The sequence below is a fragment of the Heterocephalus glaber genome, unplaced genomic scaffold, assembly GCF_053883595.1.
Source record: "Heterocephalus glaber isolate CG9 unplaced genomic scaffold, H.glaber_assembly_v1.0 deba00001457, whole genome shotgun sequence".
NCBI lineage: Eukaryota > Metazoa > Chordata > Mammalia > Rodentia > Bathyergidae > Heterocephalus > Heterocephalus glaber.
The window spans coordinates 24,913,288-24,935,854 of record NW_028258305.1 but is presented as its reverse complement, the minus strand read 5'-3'; the positions used below and the strand labels follow the sequence as shown (position 1 = coordinate 24,935,854).

The 22,567-nt window shown below is 35.3% G+C and overlaps 1 protein-coding gene and 1 pseudogene across 7 annotated transcripts in view; one reads left to right on the top strand and one right to left on the bottom strand.

Annotated features, from left to right (window-relative positions):
• The window catches only part of Dync2li1 (dynein cytoplasmic 2 light intermediate chain 1), a 52,964-nt gene that overhangs the window by 19,522 nt on the left and 10,875 nt on the right, over positions 1-22,567 (top strand). Inside the window, exons 5-15 of one of the 6 annotated variants that reach the window (XM_021253807.2) lie at positions 275-382; positions 544-632; positions 5,217-5,403; positions 6,263-6,331; positions 6,928-7,005; positions 10,302-10,378; positions 10,950-11,020; positions 13,623-13,720; positions 14,130-14,222; positions 18,446-18,549; positions 19,575-22,561. In XM_021253807.2, the coding sequence (XP_021109466.2) occupies positions 275-382; positions 544-632; positions 5,217-5,403; positions 6,263-6,331; positions 6,928-7,005; positions 10,302-10,378; positions 10,950-11,020; positions 13,623-13,720; positions 14,130-14,222; positions 18,446-18,508 (933 nt within the window). In that variant the 3' untranslated portion in view covers positions 18,509-18,549; positions 19,575-22,561. Of the gene's footprint in view, positions 1-274; positions 383-543; positions 633-5,216; positions 5,404-6,262; positions 6,332-6,927; positions 7,006-10,301; positions 10,379-10,949; positions 11,021-13,622; positions 13,721-14,129; positions 14,223-18,445; positions 18,735-19,574; positions 22,562-22,567 lie in introns of those variants that run through there. The other 5 variants (XM_021253808.2, XM_087216437.1, XM_021253806.2 and 2 more) reach the window with 5 other exon arrangements.
• On the bottom strand, positions 19,751-21,034 carry LOC147826995 (alpha-ketoglutarate dehydrogenase component 4 pseudogene; annotated as a pseudogene). Its single transcript, XR_015453142.1, has one exon. The product of XR_015453142.1 is annotated as an alpha-ketoglutarate dehydrogenase component 4 pseudogene (transcript).

Here is a 22,567-nt window from a genome sequence, read left to right as displayed (position 1 = left end):
TGTGTTCAACTGGTTCATTTTATTTAAAATTTAAGTGTATTTTACATGTGATATTTGCAAAATTGGAGCACTGTGTGTATGTCTTCTACTAAGGTATTGCCAGAAGTGGCGTTTCTGTATAAGCATAGACAATGTATCTTAATTTTTTTTTTTTTTTGGTACCAGGGATCAAACTCAGGTCCTTGCGCTTGTGAGGCAGGCGGCGGAACCACTGAGCTAAATCCCCGGCCCTAGACAATGTATCTTACTGTTTTATCTTTATTTTGTGGAATAGGAGTTTTGGTGTGTTTTGAGGGTTGGAGTAGAGAAAGGAGAATGTTTGACTGTGAAGAAAGAGTTGATTGAAGGCCGGGGATTCTGCTGCCTGCCTCACAAGCGCAAGGTACCGAGTTCAATCCCCAGTACCAAAAAGAAAAAGAAAAAGTTGATTGAGGATTGCAATATTTTGTACCTAGAATTATTACTGGCGGGTTCTAATGAGGTATAAGTAGTAGTTAAAATTAAAAAATTAAAATTTAAAATTAAAAAGAGCTTTTTTTTCAGCCAAAAGATATTGCTCATTTTTGGGAACTGGGTGGAGGAACCTCTTTATTGGACTTAATCAGCATACCAATCACAAGTGACACTTTGCGGTAAGTGAGCCCAGGTCAGGAAAGCTGTAAGTATCCAGGAGCAGCCACAGGGGAACTATGTGTAGGCTTTTGTGAGTCATAACTTGAGGCGACAGTTTGATGTTGCTGAAGGTTTGTCCCCACTTCCTTTCTGTGTGCTTAACCTATAATGCTTTCAAAGAGGCTTTGAAGAAACCAAAGTTGGCATTCCCAGTAGTGACATATTTTGCAAGCCTGCTAACAACAATAAAAAAAGTAAAAAAAATACTTGGGTGATGAATTCATTTACAAAAATAAATTTGGGAAGTTAATTCTTTGCACTGCCCATCTCAGTGTGAGTTAATTCAGCTCTGAGTTTTTTCTTCAGAAGGATAGTGTCTCCCTTTGAATTTCATGTGAATTAACATCTGAGTTTCATCCAAGGAAGACCATGTATTGGAATGGAAAGAAAGTTTCTCTGTTTGCTGACCTTAAAGAACTGGGACCTAGGAGAAAACCTCAAACCCTTTGGGGTGTTTTTCTGCCAGTGACACCCACATGTTGGTCAAATCAGATGTGGAAAATTGTGACATTTCTCACAATGTTCCTGGGAACCAATCTTAGCCAAGAAAAACATGAATTTTAAACTCTGAAGGATCTTATCCTTGTCAGAAATTAACACAAACCATTCCTGCTGCCTGGACTAGAGACAAAGGGTTTGGCAAGTGTTTGTTAAATTTCAGGCATTAAGATCCTTAGTGTATGGAATTATTTCTTGTTAGCAGGACAAGTGTTTTTCCAGAGCTAGCTGGATGCAGATAATGTTGGCTTTATTTGTCCAGAGATTTTTCTTCTTCTAGTGAAATATAATTTACTTTATTTTATTTTATTTCTCACAAACAAATGTATCTTCATAAAGAAAACTTGGAGAGTATTTGGAGAGTTACTGAAAATACAAAGAAAGTAAAAGCACCCAGAATCACATAAAAAGTAACCACTATTAACATGTTGGACTATGTCTTCCAGTCTTTTAAGTGTTTATAAATAGACTTTATATAAATTTGGCATATTTTATATACACATTTATATCTTGCTGTTTTACTTACAAGTACCCTTTCCCTATGATACTAGTTTTTAGAAACATGAACTTTAACAGCAACATAGTCTTTTGTTTTTTTCCAGTACTGGGGATCGAACTCGGGACCTTGTGCTTGTGAGGCAAGCGTGGTGCCACTGTGCTACATCCCCAGAAGCAGCATAGTTTTTCATTTGTCTCTCTGTAATGGAGACAAGCAGAGCTTCCTGGGACCTAGGGTGCTTCCAGGTGGTGTGGCTGAGGAGATTTGGTGAGAGTGGGGAGGAACTGAAGGAATCCCAGCTGCTACTTGGCATGGCCAGAAGCAGAAAGGATGAAGACACAGAGCCTGCTCCAAACTGGGTCATGAGTTGGCACTACTACTGGCCCTGACTTGTTCCATGAACCCAGTCCCCTTCTCTAGACCCAAGACCATCTTGGGCCTGATAGGTTTACGGGAATTCTGGGTTCTGCAGAAAGCCCTATCTTTCTACAGCTTCCTTACTACTTTATGAGGTCTCGGCCTTCCTTTTCCTGGAACTGTGGGCAGCTGGAGCCAGCTTGGGGCCAGAGGAGGAGCCTGGCTAAGGGGGAACACAAGGAAAGGCTGCTGCAGGCCTGGCCCAAAGTAGACTGCTTGCCAAGTGGTCAGAGGATTCGTGGAAAACATTCACTCTTAATGCAGTTGCAGGTCTCAAGAGTGTTTTTTGGATTGGAGTTAGTTTGACACATAATTTTCTTGTGTTGGACAAAGCCCAGCAACTTGAGGAAATAGTATATTGGCAAATATTACTAGATGCTTTCTGTCTTTGAAGTAACTGTTCATAAAATTATGAATGCTTTGAACATTTCCACAGACTTTGGATGATTTGTAATAGAACATTTCCTGTGGTATGATTTCCTGTTTTAAGAGATATTTTTTGTTTCTTTTTAATCCGGTGTGGTGGCACATGCTTGTCATCCCAGGACTTTGGGAAGCTGAGGCAGAAGGATCACAAATTTAAGCCCAGGCTGGGCAATTTAGCAACTTAGTGAGACTCTGTCTTAAAATGAAAAAAGAAAATAAAAAAAGAACTGGGGATGTAGCTCAGCACAAAGGCCTTCCAGTCAATCCTCACTACTGGGAAAAACATTTAAAAGTGAGTTTGTTTGGTTTTTTAAAATCTTTTTTAGTTGTCATTTGCTATGAAATAAGTAAAAAGTAACACTAGTATTTCCAAAGTATTGGGAAACAAAAATTTTAATCTTAGAAAATCATTGAGTAATCCATTTCTCTTTTGCTTAAAACAAAGGTTTTTTTTGCTTTTTGTTTTTTTGGTACCGGGGATCAAACTCTAGACCTTCCGTTTGCGAGGCAGGTGGCAGAACCACTGAGCTAAATCCCTGGCCCAACAAAGTTATTTTTTATTTTAATAAGTAAATTTTTATGTCATTTACATTTTACCACAATAAAAAGTTAAAACCATAGTATTAAAAAATATATAACCATATTAAACTCTGAAAATAAAATCAGTTTCTTTACTACTGAAAAATGTATCTTTTTTTTTTTTCTGGTATGTGGAATTAAACTCGGGACCTTGCGCATACCAGGCAGGCATGGCGTCACTGAGCTACATCCCCAGCCCTGAAAATATACCTGTTTTACTATTTTATAGTTAAACTATTTCTAAGCTTATTAAACTGACATAAAAATATTTGGTTAGACAGTGTAATAATACACTAATTTTATAAAAAAATTTTAATAATTAATGTCTAAGAGATTACTTTCTAAATTTAGACCAACTGTACGGAATTTAGTTACTGTTTTGCATAAATTACACAAAATAGCAGGTTTGCTTGACCTAAGCAAAATAACTAAATAACATATAATTTTTTGCTATGTCTATTACCAGAATATTTGCCCTGTTGACCAAAAACATGTTGACCCATGATTATGCTTCTACATACTTATTATGACCATTTTCTAAAATATTCCTAGATTTATGTATTTTTTTTATTGTGGAAAATTATACATAACAAATGTTATTATTGTCATTTGTATGTGTAGCATTCAGTGCTATTAAGTATATTCACATTGTTGTGCAACCATCACCACTATCCATGTACAGAACTTTTGTACTTTTTCATCTTCCCAAACTGAGGCTCTCTATTAAACAGTAGCTTCCTGTATCCCTCCTCCAATTCCTGCAGCCATTGTTCTACCCCCTATCTCTGTGAATTTGACCACTCAACTACCTCATGTATATGAGATCATATAATATATATCTTTTTGTTATTGGCTTATTTCACTTAACATAATGTCTTCAAGATACATCCAGGTTGTAGCACGTTCAAAATTCCTTCCTTTATAAGGCTAATGTTCTTTTGTATATATATATACTACATTTCGTTTATCCTTTAATCCATCCATGGACAGTTGGGCTGTTTCTGCCTTTTGACTATTATAAGTAATGTTACTAAGCATGTTGGTATAAGCATATCTGTTTAAATCATAGCTTCCCATTTTGGGGTATGGGCCCAGAAATAGAATCACTGAATCATATGGTAATTCTATGTTTAATTTCTTGAGGAACTGCCATGCTGTTTTCCACAGCATCCATACCATTTTGTATTCCCACCAGGAATGTACAAGGGGTTCAGTGTCCTCGGCGATTCATGTTATTTTCTGGCATTTTTATTCCTTCTAGCCTTTCTAATGGACAAAAGGGCATGCTTTCCTTGTGGTTTTGGATTACATTTTCTAATAATTAGTGGTGTTAAACATCTTTTCATGTACTTATAGGCCATCTGTATATCTTCTTTGGAAAAATGTATATTTGAGTTCTCTGACCATTTTTAAGGGTTTTGTTCTTTTGGTTTTTTGTTTGTTTGGCTTTTTTGCCAAGTGCAGATATATGTTTGATGTGCATGAACAGAGTACAAATGGATGTGATGAAGGACATGGCATATCTATCTGGTAGTCATAGGTATGCTTTCGGGGAGGCAGAATGGTATAGAAGAGAGACACGTGCCTTTGGATCTAAACACTAGCTCTACAGCTTACTAATTATATAAGTCGTGATCAGTCTTCAGTTCCATAAAATAAACATCATAACATCTTCTAGAAAGGATTGTTGTAAAAATTAAATAAGTTGGATAGTTTCCTAGCAAGGCCCATCAGTAAATCTATTCCCTTCCTCATTTGATTGTGTTGTGTTGCTGCTGCCACTCTTATTAGCATTTTTGCTTCCTTTCTTTGGAGCACATGATAAAATTGGATGTAAACATAGCACTGTTAGACCCAAATGCTTGCAGCTTATTTATTTAAACGGGATTATTTTTAGTTCAAACAGAAACTTCAGTTCCATTATTGATTGTAATACTGAAATATCACTAGAGAAAAGCAGTAAGGCTGTAACTTTGGTCTTTTCTTAATCTTAGAATAATGCTGTGGTTTCTTTAAATACCCTTAAACTATAATGTTGTTATTTTTGGATAAATTTCAGTACTCTGTGTTCAAAATGGTCATTATTTTGAGGCTTTTTTTTTGGCTGGTGTTTTTATTTCTTTAGGACATTTTCTATTGTTCTTATTTTGGATCTTTCAAAACCTAATGACCTTTGGCCCACCATGGAAAATCTGTTGCAAGCCACAAGAAGCCATGTAGATAAAGTGATAATGAAACTGGGAAGGACAAATTCTAAAGCAGCTTCTGAAATGAGACAGAAGATATGGAGTAAGATGCAGAAGGACCATCCAGTGAGTTACTGTTGGTCCTGTTCCTGAAACCCTCAACCCCATATATAGTTAAGATAAAATCACAAATAACTTCTTTAGATTTTTATTTATGCATGACTTGACATTCACTTGATGTAGATGAACCTGTTCACTGGAAAATTATAGCAATTTAAAAAAACTTCAGTAAGAGCAAAACAAGGGAAAAGATTTCTTATGTCTTCTTGTTAGACATCTACTGTGATTGTTATGGCATATTACTCCAATCAAAAGAAACAGAATTTTAAAGTCATAGTTTGATATTGATTTTATAATCTCTTAAAAATGAAGATAAAAAGCCAGGCTATACAAAAGTCATCTGGAAAAAACTAGATGAAGCTACAAATTTAAGCAAGGAGTACAGTTTAACAGCTTTCACTGTCACTCTATATTTTATGTTCATTTGGTGTCTGTCACATATTCAGCATCTCTCGATCATCTGACAACTAATTATAAAGTAGCTGTGATAGTAACACAAGTTCTTTAAATACAGTTGTGAATATCATCATCTAGGAAACTAAGAGCAACATTTTATATTGCCCATGCTATTGAAACAGTTAACATAAAATAGAAAAAAAATCCTGAAAGATGATGTGTTGTATAAGAAAACGAAAGGGCAGACCAAGGAAAAGGATAAATATCAGTAATTTAAGAAATTGCCATTTCTAGTTTTATACTGAAGAAATATAGATTGGTAAATTAAAGTTAATATTGGAATATTGGAGCAAATTCTATTATAAGCCAACAAGAGACTTAAAATGGTATATTCTTGGAAGTAAACAAATTACTGAGCCACATAATGATAAACAATTATAATAAATCAATAAAATACATTTATTAACAGGATCGTGAATTAATTGACCCATTTCCCATACCTCTGGTCATAATCGGAAGTAAATATGATATTTTTCAGGTAAGCTCTTTGACTTTTAGCTGAATTTGTTGGATGGGCACAGCTGTGCTCAATGGGGGAGGTATGAAAATGATAAAATAAAAATCGCTCTGAAAGGGATGGGCTAAGGAGTCACACATCTTAAAGGTTTTAGAAACAAAGATATACTTGGGACACAGAAAATTGGTTAAGTAAATAAATACAATGGTCAGAATGGGGATAAAACAGAAGATTTAGAAAATGAATCTTTAACCACTGAGGGATAGAACTTACTTCGCAACTTTTAAATTGAAGAAAGTAGTAAATTAGTTTCTTCTTATCTTTGCTTGTCAGAGAATCCTTAGGGTATTTCACACTATAAAATGTGTGCATATATCTGAATTCTGTTGAGCTAAGTGTTTAAACAAAGAAAAGATCTGATCGCTGTAGCTCTAAAAGACTGAAGCTCTTGTTCAGTCTCTGTAGAAACAAATATCAAGGTGATGGAATCCTACTCCTCCAGGTGGATTTTAAATAATAAGAAAGAATCTCTTTCTACATTTAATTTGCTTCTTACTGCTACAGATGTTTAGTTTTCTCCCCTTTTTCCCAAACCTTTTTCTATGATATTTCTACAGGATTTTGACTCTGAGAAGAGAAAAGCAATATGCAAGACACTTCGATTTGTCGCACATTATTATGGAGCATCATTGATGGTTTGTATATTTTCTATCCCTTGGGCTTAGAGAGTAACAAATTTGGAAAAATTAGCAACTTGATGCATGACTGGGAATAATAAATGCTTTTAATAATGTACTTCATCCCCTCCTTTCTCTTCCCACTACCAAAGACCTCCTCTTATAGAGTACAGGATAATGTATATATGGACTGCAGTCTGCTACATGACCTCCCCTTTCGTGAGAGCAAAGTTGTAAAATTTTCATATCCATAAAGCCTAATCAGATTTACAGAGATAAAGTGACTCCATGTTTATTCACTTCAAGTTTCCTGTTAAGACTTCATCTGGGGCAGGGTTGTGGCTTAGTGGCAATGTGCTTGCCTAGCATGTGCAAGACTCTGCCTGGGTTCATGTTCTTGCTGACTCTAAAAGAGTGCAGTTTGTTGCAGAGGTTAAAAACATGAACTCTGTTGTAATGCTTCCTGCCTTCAAATGTACTGGCCTGTGATTTTAGGCAAGTCACTTAAGTCAACTCTTTGCTAAAATGAATAAAAATAATACTTTCTTCCTGGGATTCTGGTGAGGTTTAACAGGAAGTACATGTGCAACATTTAGCACAGGGCCCAAAACAAGTAGTAATAAATGTTGGTTATTGTAATTATTATTATCATTAGCTCCCATAGAAGGACCAAATTTACTGGATATCCTTTAAATAAGATACATAAAAGCATTTTTATTAAAAAATACTTCCTTCACATTTGAATAATTATTTAATGGTTTCTTTTCCTCCAAATCAGAGAAACTTAGAGACACCATGGTCCAGCCCCTTGCCTTCATGGCTAGAATATTCCAACTAGAAACACTATGTATAATATATATTTTCAAATTTTATACTTTTTTCTAGACAAATTTCATTATGTATTTTCTTAAAATCATTGCCTTTTATGTTTGAATTCTATTTATTTATATATTAGGTTGACAACACTTTAGAAAATATTCTTTATTTTGAAAAGACTCAACAGAGATAATTTATATAAGGAAAAACTTTCTAATACTATTATGGTCTGAACGTGGAATGAGTTGCATTGGGGAATATTAAGTACCTAGACCCTGAGTTTGTTCCAGCAGGAGGTCTACAGCTGTATGTGAAGGCTGTTTTCAAGGTGATGAATTCAACAGATGGAGTTGGGTTAGAAAAATCTATAATGGTCCCTCAACCCTATATTCTAGGAAATGGATTTGCGATTAGGTTCTTTTTCCTATCACATATAATAAAATAAATATATTTAATAAAATTATCTAGCTACTCAGGAGGCTGAGGCAGGAGGATCACAAACTTGAGGCCAGCCTGGTCAACTTAATGAAGTCCTACCTCAGAGTAAAATTTTTTTAAAAAGTGCTGAGGATGTAGCTCAGTGGTAGAACACTTGCCTAGCTTGTGTGAGGCCCTGGATTTAATTCCCAGTACCACAAAAATTAATAAATTTTTGAAAAATTGAATTATATAAAATTTAAATTAAGAGTATAATTAATATTAATCATAAATATAGAAATATAATTAAGTGGGGCAATTATATTTTTAATTTAATGAAAGTTTTCTGTGTACATTTTAAAACATTTATTAGAAGCATCAACATTATTTTGATGCTTTCTTTTAAATAAATGTATCAGGTCTTATATATTTACTAAGTGTTCTACTTTGGATACTGTCCCCGGGAACCTGTTCTTAGTCCAGAATGAAGCTTATCTTGTGGAATTGCAGTTGGAACCAGAAAATTCATATTTTTGCTTTATTTTATATTTCATTTCAGTTTGATTGCTTTTTTTACTTCTGTACATCTTAGCCATTCTGATTTGGCTGTGAATGACTTGGTATCTTCAAAAATTGAATCTCAATGTAAAAGATTTGTTGGGTAAGCCAGGTGTATGCCTGTAATCTCAGAGACTGGGGAGGCTAAAGTGGGAGAGTCGTGCAATTTAGCTAGACTCCATCTCTAAATAAAAAAATAATAAAATAAAATAAAAAGGGCTGGTTATGTACCTCTGTGCAAAGGCCCTGAGTTCAATCTCTTGTACCACAAACACACACACACACACACAAATTTGTAGGCAGAAAGCAACAATTCAGGCTATTAAAGTATTTAAGTGGTAGAGGCATGCCTCAAATTGCTCAGGTCTTTAGAAAACATCTGGAAAAAACTATAAAAATTAAGGCCAAGGTTGTTGATTTCTTTTTTTCTGGTAACAGGGATCGAACTTGAGTCCTTGTGCTTGCACATCAGGCGGCGAAACCACTGAGCTAAATCCCAGGCCCCAGACCTACTTTTTTTTTGGTACCAGGGATCAAACTTAGGTCCTTGCGCTTGCGAGGCAGGCTGCGGAACCACTGAGCTAAATCTCTGGCCCACTTTCATTATTTAATGATGCGTTTAGGCAAAACCACGAACAAGCCATTTGAAACAAGATTCTCTACATTGCCATCTGTAGCAATGTTATTTCTATATATGTAATGAAAGGGCTAAATAGCAGTGTTAACTCTTAATTTCTTATTTGAATCCATGGAATCATGCCTGTAAGACCAAGCCAAACATTTGTAACAAACTCCCTAATAAATATAAAGAAGTCAAAAAAAAAAATTTGTAGGATAACTTAAGCTTTTCACCTGATGTCAGAACTTAATTATTAATATCTACAAAAGTGTTGTGGTGGTTATTGTTCTACTAATATTCTACCAGTGCGGGTATTCAGTAGCTTAATTTTTCAAGCTCCAAAGGGAATTCAAAAGAAGTTAAATAATGTTAGTGAGTGTCAGCGTTGTACCAGTCTGCAGCTCCCGTATTGACTGATTTGAAGGCTGCAATATGTCCTTGGATGTAAAAGTTATTTTTGACATATATGTCTCTTATTTTCTAACCAAGCCATGTATTTTGGGAATTGTTCTTTTAAACCATACTAAGTATGTTTACATACATACACACACACACACACACACACACATATGCATGCATATCATAAGCATATGTAGACCTATACATTTTTTAAAAATTTTTGACCGTGATTATAATCTGTTTGAGTTATTGAAATGATTCTTCCACAAACAAGTCTTTTCCACATCATACACTCATGACATTTGAAGAATGAGTTAAACTTGCCAAAATTTCTTTGCTCAGGTTTTATTTTGTCTGCTCATTCTATGTGTTGGGCAAATAAAGCATAATTCTTTCTGCAATCATCCTTGTTCAAGGCCATTTTTATTGACTTGTTGATTAGAAAGCAGAGCATATAACTTATTCTCCTGAGTTTTGTCTTGTTTTATGTTTTGTTTTTGTAAAGTTTACCAGTAAATCAGAAGCTCTATTACTAAAAATACGTGGCGTCATCAACCAGTTGGCATTTGGGATTGATAAAAGGTACTGCTAAAATTTTTAAATTTCATTTTATTTGCTAATATTACCTCATCTGATTATTATCCCCAAAATTCTTTTGTTTCTTGAGCAAGAAAGTGCCCCAGAAGGCTATTCTTAAAGGGATAATTACAGACTATTTCCTGCTTTTCATTTTGTTTAAATATTTGTGAAATTTTGCAAATAAAATGTCAAATGTTAGTTTGAGACTAGAATAAAATACTTACTTACTGATTTCTTTTACTTATTTCCCCCCATATTAGGAGCTTTTCCTGTATTATCACTTTTTTATGTTAATTTGAAATAGAACTAAAACTTTTAATATGTATCATTCTTAGCCTTGCTATTTCTCTTGGTTTGGAATTAAGGTAATATGGGCGCTATGACATTTTTTCCTCTTTAAAACCTTTATTATGCTATACTTTAATTTTTGAAATCACTATAATTGATATTCACTTGTTCATTTGGGGCAATTTTTCTCATCAGTAGCTAGATATAAAACTTGGCTCTCATGTTTATAGTGTAGAGCATATTCGATTGCTAAACTAAATTAGAATCTTTTTTCTTCTCTGTGTAGCAAATCGATATGTGTGGATCAGAATAAACCACTGTTTATCACAGCAGGATTGGATTCTTTATGTCAGATAGGTTGGTGAACTTATTAAGATTGCTCAATCTTTTTTAATTGCTTATTGATTTTATCCTTCTCCATGTTCACTTCATCTCTAACATACCACTTTTACTGGTTTCACTGTTATTGCAATATTTTATATGTATTTATTTGTATATCTAGTATTGATGCGAAATGTATCACATTGATATATTTGTGCTTGAAGGGATGTTACCACATAAAAGACTCATTTCTGATCTCTATTCCACAAAATATTTGCATGTATTTCCTTTCCCTCAATGATTTCCAGGTACTTTTAAATTTTAGCTCCTTGAGTTTAGAAGAAACCAGTATAGTCAGGAAATTCACAGGTACATGTTATGAGCAATGATAAACATATGAGATTGAAGTGATAGAGTAAACCAAAAAGAACACAGTTGTATCAATGAGATATGCCTTAATTTTTCATTATAAAAAATAGCTTGCTTTAGGGCTGGGGATTTAGCTCAGTGGTACTGCCACCTGCCTCACAAGCGCTAGGTCCCGAGTTCAATCCCTGGTACCAAAAAAAAAAAAAGCTTGCTTTAGTCAGTGGATGTACTTCCTAAACTCGGATTCCATAGTCTTCTGCATCAAAGGGTACTTTTTAGTCAGTGGATGTACTTCCTAAACTCAGATTCCATAGCCTTCTGCATCAAAGGGTACTTTTAGAGCTATTTTCTTTGTGAAGATCTTTGAGCCTAGCAATTCATTATACTCTTGGGGTAGCATGATTTTGATTTTAGCACACTTACAGGCGGTAGTTTTCTATTTCCCATCCTCTATTATTACTCTTACAAGCTAAAGGTTACTTGACTTCAAATGTAAAGATATTTGTAATGAGATTATAGATTGAAGTATAGTGAAAGGAATAGTGGTGGTTTTGTTTAATGAGCAGTCATGGAGTCTGATTTTTGTAATTGTCATTAGTGCCAACCTAATTTCAGTAGCAAGGAGAATTTCTGGGTGTAGTGATAGATAATGCTAATGGAATTCTTTTACCCATGTGAATAGGATGTCAGAAAAGGGTTGATAATTACTGAATTTAAAAATCATGGAGCTTAGACCTCATCAAAATGTAAAACTTTTGCTCTGTGAAAGCCCATGTGGAGAAGATGAAAAGACATGCTACAGTCTGGAAGAAATTATTTTTGAACCATGTATCTGTCAAAAGACTAGAATTTAGAATCTATTAAAGAACTCAGCAACAACAAAAACCCAAACAATCCACTTAAAAATGGTCCTAATATACTAAATGAGAAAAAGCCAGTCATGGAAGGTTGCATACATTATGATTACACAAAATTTTTCTAATGATTAGAGGACAGATTAGTTGTCCGAGGGTGGGAACAGGACTCTGGATGGGGAAGTAAAGGGAGAAGTTAGAAAGGAAGAGTATGTGTCTATACAAGGGCACCACAGGCATCCTTGTGGTGGTGGAATTGCTCATTGTATCTGAACCATGGTAGTAAATATGTGGCCCTATGCAGGTGATAAGATTGTATGCAAAGGAGTTTGGCAAAGATCAGTAGAATGTATCAGTGCCTTTCCCACCAAAGTGTCGAGGCCCTGGATGATCATCACTGAAAAAGTTTTGGTGAATAATATAGACAATGGAAAAAGATAAACATAAAGATAATAAACCTCAGGTTACAGATTGAAAATTGGCAGAAAGTAACAGCAAATTTTGTAATTTTTCAAATTAAATTATACAAGTGTGCTGGGGGTGTAACTTAGCAGTAGAGCACTTGCCTAGCATTCAGGTGGCCCTGGAGTCCTTAACACAAGAAGGGGGGGGGGGCAGAGGAAGAGGAGAGAGAGAAGAGAGAGAAAAGAAAGAAAAGAGAAAGAAGAAAGGAAGGAAGGAAAGAAAAGAGAAAACCAGAAAGAAAGAAAAGAGAGAAAGAAAGGAAGGAAGGAAGAAAAGAAGGGGAGACAGAGAAAGAGGCAGGCAAATAAATAATACAAGCAATACATGAATACATTCTTGTAAAAAGTTAAAATAATACATATAAGGAACAAATCTGTTATGTCTCTCTGGTTTTTGTGCATTTATATACATGTGTGTGATGTTGAAAAAACATTTTTAACATAATTTTATTAGTCTGTAGCTACCATTTTAGAATTTTTTTTTGATTGTACATTAATATGTTTTCCATATTAATGTTTCATATAGGTCTATTTGTTATTTTATCCACTGGATAGTGTTACAAAGCAAGGTTTTGCGTAGTAATTTGTTTCATTATTAACTATTGGTGGACATTTGGGTTGTGGTCAATTTTACATAATACAAATGATGCTGTGGTGTTACATCCTTAATGCATATATGAGGGAATTGCTAGAGTAAAAACTAAAGCCTGGAATTAATGTTAAGAAGATATAAGTATAGCAGTAGAATGTGAAAAATGAGAATTAGAGCTTACCCATTACTCCTCAGTTCTTCCAGTCCTATAATCTTGCTATTCTGGGTAAGGGTAAATTTTAATGGTCACTTTATTAGAGAGATGGAAAATGAGTGATCTAAGATTTATTCATCTATTTTATTGATAATTTGTAGTGTTTTAATCAATGCAGTCATTTGGACTAAACTGGCAATTTTAGGTCCTCCTCCTGTTCCTGATAATGACATTGGCAAGTTTCACGCCCATTCACCTATGGAATTGTGGAAAAAGGTGTATGAAAAGCTCTTTCCACCAAAGGTATGTATTTCTAATTTGTTTAAAGCAAGAATTTTTAGCACTGTTCAACTGTTATAGGAAAGTTCTAAAGGTTCTATTATGACAACTTTGTTTTTATCTCTCATGCTTAAAAATCAGCTGAACATTTACTAAACCTCTGCTATAAATAAAGCGCTGTGAAAGTGAAAAGGCGACTAGGACATGGCTCCTGCTCTACTTTCCAGCAGAGTTCCCTGGCTGTTGCCAGAGAGAAGGAAGGAGCAGGAGGCAAGGAGGACTGGTGGGATTTGAAAAAGGCCTCAGTAGTGATGACAAAGGCTTGAAAGGTCTTAGGGAGCCTTCAGCAGTAGGTGGAGGAGGGGTGCTTGGCTTGTTAGACTGATGGTAGTCATTGAGGGACATGAAATGATTTGGAGAACTGTGATTTCAGAGAATCGACACACTAAAAGATGTCAAGGATCCCGCACGAGATCCCCAATATGCAGAGAGTGAAGTTGATGAGATGAGAATTCAGAAGGATCAGGTATTATCTTAAACATTTACTTAATTTCATCATGTGTTTTACTATAAAATCTGCATTGCCTTGGGAATTCCATGTACCTTTCTCAATGTATTTATTTTTACTTTTAAAATTGTTTAAAAATTATTTCTATACTCTAGAAAAAATTCTGATATGCATAAAGAAGAAACTTAAAAGTCATCTGTCATTCCACTACTCACAGATATCTTAATGTTCACGTATCCTGTTTTGGTTTTCTGGTTTACTTAACATTAGGATAGATTGTAATTCTGATCTTGCTGCTTCAAAGACACTTTTATAATATTTTTTCATTTGTAGGTTTACCTGAAAGGTTTTGTTTTTCATGAGAACATTCAGACATGCCTGTACTTTTCTTGTATCAGGAAAATTATCTTGTCTATGTGAAAGCACATAAACTTACAAGAACCTAGGGCCTCTCAGGAAAGTTCTTCAAAATGTCGACTCCATTTCAAATCTGCTCAGATAACCTCATTTTAATATACCAGCTTGATGTAAGAATATAAGAGTTGGTAAATTCACCATGACTTCCTGTTCCTAGATTTTTTCAGATCTGCTTTTAGGTTTTTTTGTTTTGTTTTGTTTTTGTTTTGGGGTGTTTGGGGTTTTTTTTTGGCACCGGGGATTGAACTCAACTCAGGTCCTTGCGCTTGTGAGACAGGCAGCAGAACCACTGAGCTAAATCCCCAGCCCTGCTTTTAGTTTAATAAAAGAGACATTCCACAACCTGTCCTCAGATGAGGAAGCTTCTGTATAGCAAGCACTTGAACTTGAAAAGCACGACTTCATCTGGGGTGGGATTTGTAGAGCTCTGTAACTTGAGTAGTCTCACACCCACGTGACAGTTCTTTGCTGGAAGCAGAGTATTTCTCTTAGCACACACCTTTTGTGGTAAGGGGTTCTAGAATATGTAAGCAAAAAAATTTATATAAATACAGTCTGGAAAATGTGAAAATGTTCCATGAATATTTAGAAGGTTTTGTAGCTAAAAGAACATGTTGTACAGACAGTAAAATGACCTAATGTAACCCTTATTATATGTGAACCTTGGCTGAAGAGATTAGTTGGAAGTCATCCCTGGATTAATATCTTAACCAGTAATTAACTGCTATTATTGAGTATCTGTTTATGTTATATAGAATGATGTTATTAAGTTTGCATGCTATGGTGTTATTAAAGGACAAGGGTATTTCAGAATATTGTGAGTTTTCACTTTGAGATCCATCTTCCCTAATTTTGAATGGATCTAGAAGGCAAAATCCCACAGTGTTTGAATCATTCTTTTCTTGACTTACATGTAATTGCCAATAGAGCAGACAGATTTTTTTAACCTACCTGACGAGTTTTGCCTCTAAACCAGTTTCCTTCTTGTTTTAGTAGATGAATTGCATTGATTTCAGATAAGCACACATGGTTCCTTAACATAAATTTATGCTTCTGTTTTAAAGATATCATCATGGTTATCATTTGATGCTTAATTATTTGATATATGATTTCAGAATTTGACATTCAATATCCAAAGTTTTAAATTTGAATTTTATTTCATGCTCTCTCAAAGGAGTTTCAGGACCTTAAGTTGTTTCCAATTGTGTGCTGTTATACACAGCTGATTTAGGTATGAGAAAATTCTTTGTAGGTTAATTTTGGATGATTCTTATTGATTTTCCTCTAGACATTTAAAAGTACACTTTCATTTTTATATGGGCAAGATAGTCACTATCAGTTTTACTGACACAGCCTATAAAAGAATTCATCTACATTAGGTAAAAGTCTAGCCAGTTGTCTACAGCTGAAATTTTGAGTGGAACTGGAAACCAAAACCCCACAGTAACTGTATCATTCTTCATATTGTCTGTTTTCTTGAGCTTAATATGATTATGGCTGTGTAACATTTTGCAAGAAAAGTAGCATTATAATCCTAGGATTTGATTTGACATCTGGAGCAGTAACACTTATTTAAAAGGAAAGAATGGCTTAGCTATTTCTAAATTTTAAATTCTCACATAACACATTGCTTAAAGAAGTCTAGATGGTGTACCAAGTACCCGCACATCTTTAAGCCGAGTGGTGATTCTTGTTCTTGTTCTAGGGGGAGAGATGATACCTGCTTTATTGGGATACTGTGATTGCCTGCAGGTGGGGAGCCAGCCCAGAGCCCATAGGAGACCAGACAGAGGGTCCTTCTCTTGGCTCCACTAGTAATGGTCTAAATGAGTATCAGGAATAGAATAGGAAAGGAGGCCTTTAATCTTTGCATTAGAAATGAGATAAATGTGAGATGAATGTGGTACGTATGGCCTGACTCACAGTGATTGCTCTTCTTCTCTCTCTGGCATGGCCCATGTGCCAAGTCCCATTCTCCTCTCACTCTGCTACCTGCAGAAGGGACATACTGCTATCAGAAGATAGCAAAGCAATATCTTCACCTTCGTCTTGACACTTCCAATTAAAGACGTGAGCTGGATGGGCCGGGGATTTAGCTCAGTGGTTCTGCCGCCTGCCTTGCAAGCGCAAGGACCCAAGTTTGATCCCCAACACCAAAAAAAAAAAAAAAAAAAGAAGACATGAGCTGGGTGTGCTGTAATTGCAGCACTCAGGAGGCTGAGGCAGGAGGATCACTATGAGTTTAAGGCCATCCTGGGCTACATTGTGAGTTCAAGGCTAGCATGAATAACTTAGACAGGTCCATCTTAAAACAAAAAAAATAACTCCCCCCCAAAATTTCCAATTGAAGACAAATTTTACAATACTAATTGTATTCTTTACAAGTTGACAATGTTTGAAACTATAAATGGTAGATAACTGTTAAACTAGATTTACTTCATTAGAAAAAATAAACCACACTGCAAAGACTACTTTGGAGTTGCTATACAAATTCTAATATTTGTATAGAGTTTAAAATTTTTTAAATTTTTATAGAGTTTAAAAATTATAGTAACTTAGAATGTAGGTATCTTAAAGACACAATCCGTGATTTTTCTGACAATGAGAATGGATATTCTTTTCTTGGCAACTATGAACTTCAGTTATGTTAGCCAAAGGGCATTGATCACCTGATCTAGTAGAGTAACCACTTCTTGCTTATCCAAAGTAAGAAACTGTACATTATTTAGATACTGAGTAGCATGAAGGAAGCCAAGAAGAAACCCCTTTGATTATCTTTTTTACCTATAATTTGTCTCTTATAGGATTTCCATCGCCAGTAAAATTTATCTTTGTTTTATGAAATCTAAAATTAATTGTTATTTAATTAATATAAAAGTTATTCTTGGCCGGGGATTTAGCTTAGTGGTTCCACCACCTGCCTTGCAAGTGCAAGGTCCCGAGTTCTATCCCTAGTACCGAAAAAAAAAAAAAAAAGTTATTCTCGCAAAAAGATTCAAAAGATATAAAGTATGTAAGATAGAAAACAACAGTGCCCTGCCTTCTCCCTAGCTCTGTGCTGTTCTCATAAGGCACACGTCGTGTGTCCACCGTCACCCCCCCACCAAGACCTCATGGGTGGCAGCTGTGTCTGTGTGTCAGATCGGTCCTAACCGGGGACATCTGAGCTCTTTTTCAATTCTCAGAGATGCACAGAGCAGTGAGTTTCTTCCAGTCGCTTCATGTGCACCTCTCTAATCTTTTGGTACTAGGGATCAAACTCAGCTTGCACTTTGCAAGGCAGGCACAGCGCCAGTGAGCTAAATCCCCGGGACCATCTAATCTGTATGGTGAATTTCTAAAAGTAGAAAAGTACATCTTAAATACTATTATTTTGCTAACTTCTTGTTTTTTATTTTTTATTAGTACATGTTTGCATTACATAATGATCACATTCCTCATGAGGAGTTGATACTTGCACATAGCACATCTTAATTCTTTTTTCAACCCTTCTCCTCACCTCTATCTCTTGATCCCTTTCCCATTGACTTTTCAATATTTGACAAATGCTCTGTTTTATTAGTTGGAAGAAATTTTATATGTTCTATGTAATGTATAATTTTATCTGAAACTAATAAAGCCATCAGTGCTTGGACTACGTAGACTGAAAACTATTTCTAGAAAGTAAGTCTTTAGTAATCACTTACAAAATGATTGTCAAGAAGTTCTGAGAATGATAATACTATAAAGGATGCATTGTTAGATCTTAAAAATGCTAAGGAAGTTTTAAAATGCCTACTTGAATATGTAAAGTTGATTTTTCTTAATGGATATTTTTGTTTTAGGAACTGGAGCAGTACAAGAGAAATGCTTCCAAGTCCTGGAAACAAATTGAACTTGACTCTTGAACCTCACTCAACTATTATATATTGATTTTTTCCTTCCCAAAGTAAGATTATTTTATTAATTAACTATTGCGGCAATCTGTGAAGAAAGTTGAGAGGTGTGATTTGTTAGAAGGAAAGCTCGATTTCTTCTAATGTCTCTTTTCTGGGTACTCTAAAGTCTTTTAAAAGGGAAAAACGTTTTGTAATTACGTGTAATATTTCTTAAAAATAAAGGAATCTTCTGTTACCTGTCTCTAACATGTGTCGGTAGCATAGACTCAGCTCAGAATATACTATAAGTTTTGCTTATATGTTCGTGGGACTATGAAAGCAAGAATATTTGGTAACACTTTTAAATACAATGTTAAGTGTCCATATTGGACACATTCTTTCTAGAAGCTGAACTCAGCTGTAGCTGGTGGGAAACCAGATTTGGGCTCCTGGGTGCTATGCTTTTATTCTTAACAGTGAGGCACAAGAAGCACCTGAAAATACTTATTTAAAATGTACATTCCTGCTGGGCATGATGGTTGCACCCCTGTAATCCCAGCATTCAGGAGGCTGAGGCAGGAGGATCACAGTGAGTTCAAGGCCAGCCTGGGTTACATAGTGAGTTCAAGACCTAGCTGAACTACATAGTGAGACCCTGTCTCAAAAAACATTAACAGGGCCAGCAATTTAGCTCAGTGGTGCTGTGCCTGCCTCGCAATCCCAAGATCCTGAGTTGGATCCCCGGTACCAAAAACAAAAACAAAAACAAAATGCATATTCCTGGGTTCTTGCGCCCAGAGACTCTGAATCACTGGTCTGGAATGGAGCATTTTTAAAATCATCACCAAGTGAGACTGACATTTTTTTTGAAATTAACACTTTTTGAAGAGTAGACAAAATTAAGGCCATAGCCTATGAATAAGTAGAACCAAAATGTCATGAGTTGGGGATAACTGGGATCCTTTCCAGGATGGTATGCCTCTAAGAAGCCTTTCCAGTCCTGTAGATTTGTGTACCCATAGTCAAGTTCAATTTTAAGTATAATTGCTGTTATTGACCAGGAAAGTTATTCTTGTTTTTCCATTTCCACTTACAGAGTACACCAAGTATAGTATGGCCTGTGCCCAACTTCAATAAGCACATTTACTGATCCCAAGAACACTGAGACTAGCGAGTGGCATCTGCCATCCAGTTGCTCCAGTGCAGTGAGACTTCATAGCTATTTGTAGTGTGTGTATTTCAAACAAGCTAGAGAACAAGAATTTTCAGCTGTTTCTGAGGAATCCCTGCCTGCATGCTGTAGAGAAGGAGCTCTCTTTTCATCACAGGAAGCATTATGATCTTAGCACACAATACTAATAGGAAGTTTTATTATATAATTTGATTTTTGTACACATCACTGTCCACTTTTGATTTGAGACACAAAATGTCACATGTTGAAAGCCATTGTGTTTTTCTCTTTTTTTGTGAAACATTTATTCCTATCTATATTCATTTTAATCTCTTTATTTTCCATTTTATACTGACTTTTTTCCTGAATAAAGGTTACATATACCTCTTTTTGAATTGTCTTCCATGTCTTAATCCCAGTCATTGGTTATATACTTATCAATCATTTGCAATAGGATATGCTTATTAAGCCAGTTTACTCCAGTAACCTTGTGAATGAAAAAACATTACAGAAGTAAGGGTAATGTAGTTATTTTACTGATTCTCATCTAATTTCAGGAAAACTACTTCCCTAATGCAGTAATTCTATCTAGTAAGTTTTTTCTATTTCTAAACAGAATCAGAAAGAAAAGTGAGATCATAGGAAATCTATAGTTTACTACAGATGGTGTACTTTTCCTAGTTTGTCAAGAGTAAATTAATAGGCTAACATTTTCAAATGTATACTTTAATAAGTATAAAGTATATAAACAATTAGGTAAGCTTGTGGAGAAGCTGACCAAGATATATAAACTAGAAGATACAAGTATCCATCTAAATTTTCTATGTTTCTTTTTTTCTTTTTGCAGAAGATTTTTTTTTTTTTTTTTTTTTTTTTTTGGTACTAGGGATTGAGTTTGGGTCCTTGTACTTTCGAGGCAGGCGCTGGAACCACTGAACTAAATCCCCCACCCTCTTTGCAGAAGATTTATTAAGGCTGTTTAATATACAACTTTTCATATGTCATTTTGGAAGTCCTTTATTGTAAAGGTAATTCTTTTGTCTGATGACAAACAGCCACAATCATTATTCTGGACCTCCACGATGGATAAACTCCATTTCCTCTTGAGATATAAGTTTCCTTCTGTACTTCTGAGGTAGTGTTTTTAGTATTTCTGCAGTGTCTGGTGGACCTGGATGCATCAGCAACTCCAGTGATTTACTTCCCTTAGAATGCTGTGAAATTACAGAAGAGTGATATGGGATCCCTGCTGATCTCAAAGCTTCTGATACACTGGGTTTAGGATTGTCTCTTCTGTCAGGGAACCTTATTAATGGTGTATGTGGCTTGACTACCTGGACGACTCTGCTAGCAGACACCATCTTGCTGCCCATCATGACTGCCATTGTGTTTTTCTAAGATGCTATCACTAGCATTTAAAAGCTTGAAGTCACATGTGATGTCAATTTTCCAAATGTTTCCAAGCTAGAATGAAATTCATCTGCATATGAATAGTAGAAAATGTTTCCACTTACCATGTACACCTATATCTTTTCTGAGTCAAAATCAGTGATTTCAAAAGAGGTTCCTGTGAGATTCTCTTTGAACTACTACTTTAATAGATTATCACCTCAGAATTGTCTATAACTGATGTGACATATATAATCTGTAAGGCATTATGTAACTGTTATAACATAATCATCAGTGTCACAGGCCTTTTATAAAAATTGACAATACTATGCTAGTAATTTACCAATGTCTCCAGATTCTTAAATACTGTTCTAAGCAATAGAGTTATACAGCAGTTTCCTTAATGAAATGATCTTTTCTACTATAATGTGAGACATCTCAAGTGCTATAATTTATCATGCTGTACAAATTAGGTCATGGTAATTGAACAAAGTTCATGTGCTCTCTCTATACTGTTCTGCTCAAAGTTACCGTGGCAACATTGACATAGTTTCATTTCAGACTTGTACATGAATTTTTTGAAGATCAATCAGAAAGATAATCATTGAGTAGAAAATCCATTTTAATATCCTATATTCATCATTTCATCTCTGGAAATATATGATGTATGTGTCTATACTTAGAAACATTCTTTCTCTTTACAATTCAAGAACATGAATCCCTTATGTGTCATTTTGTTCTCAGTGGAAATGTTGTGTCAGTTGAGTATTTTTCTGTATGAACTTTTAATAACAGCTGATCTTCATGTCTGAAAGAGGTCATGTCTCAGTGCATGCATTTGTCTAGTAGCAGCTACTTTAAATTTTGTAAGTAAAGTAAGCTGGATATGGAAAGTAGTAAGTTCATCTTCAAAGTCATCAGCAGGGAGTTGTCCAGTGTGTTGTGCTCACTTCCTGCAGGTTAAATGTTAGCCCTCAGTAAAACCACTGGCTGCTCAGTGTCAGTGGGGGTCAACATCCAACATCCAACATCCTACATCCTCTCGATGTGATCAGAGCTGAGCCCTCTTGTGTGGGGAGGCTGAGGCAAGTGCAAATAAATGTAGGCTTTAGTTTGTTTTTGTTTGTTTCTTTTTTGCGGTATTGGGAATTAAATACAGGCCCTTGTGTATGCCAGGCAAGTGTTCTACCACTGAGGTACTTACGTGGATCACTTGCTCGCTTGCTTGTTTGCTTTCTTTCTTTCCTCTTTTTTTCAAATTTTGAGATAGGGTTTCACTAAGTTCCCCATATTGGCCTCAAATGTGATGCTCTTGCCTCAGCCTCCCAAGTAGCTAGGATTACAGTGTGCACCCCTATGCCTAGCAAATGTGAGTGTTAAATGATAGAAAAGTCTTCTTACCTAATTGTATATATTCTGTTTCAATTAAACCCATAAATTTTTTCCTGTAACTTTTCAGTCAGTAACCATTCAAACATTTCTCTTTATCAAATTCTATAATAAATGTAAGCAAAATTTTTAAACTGACT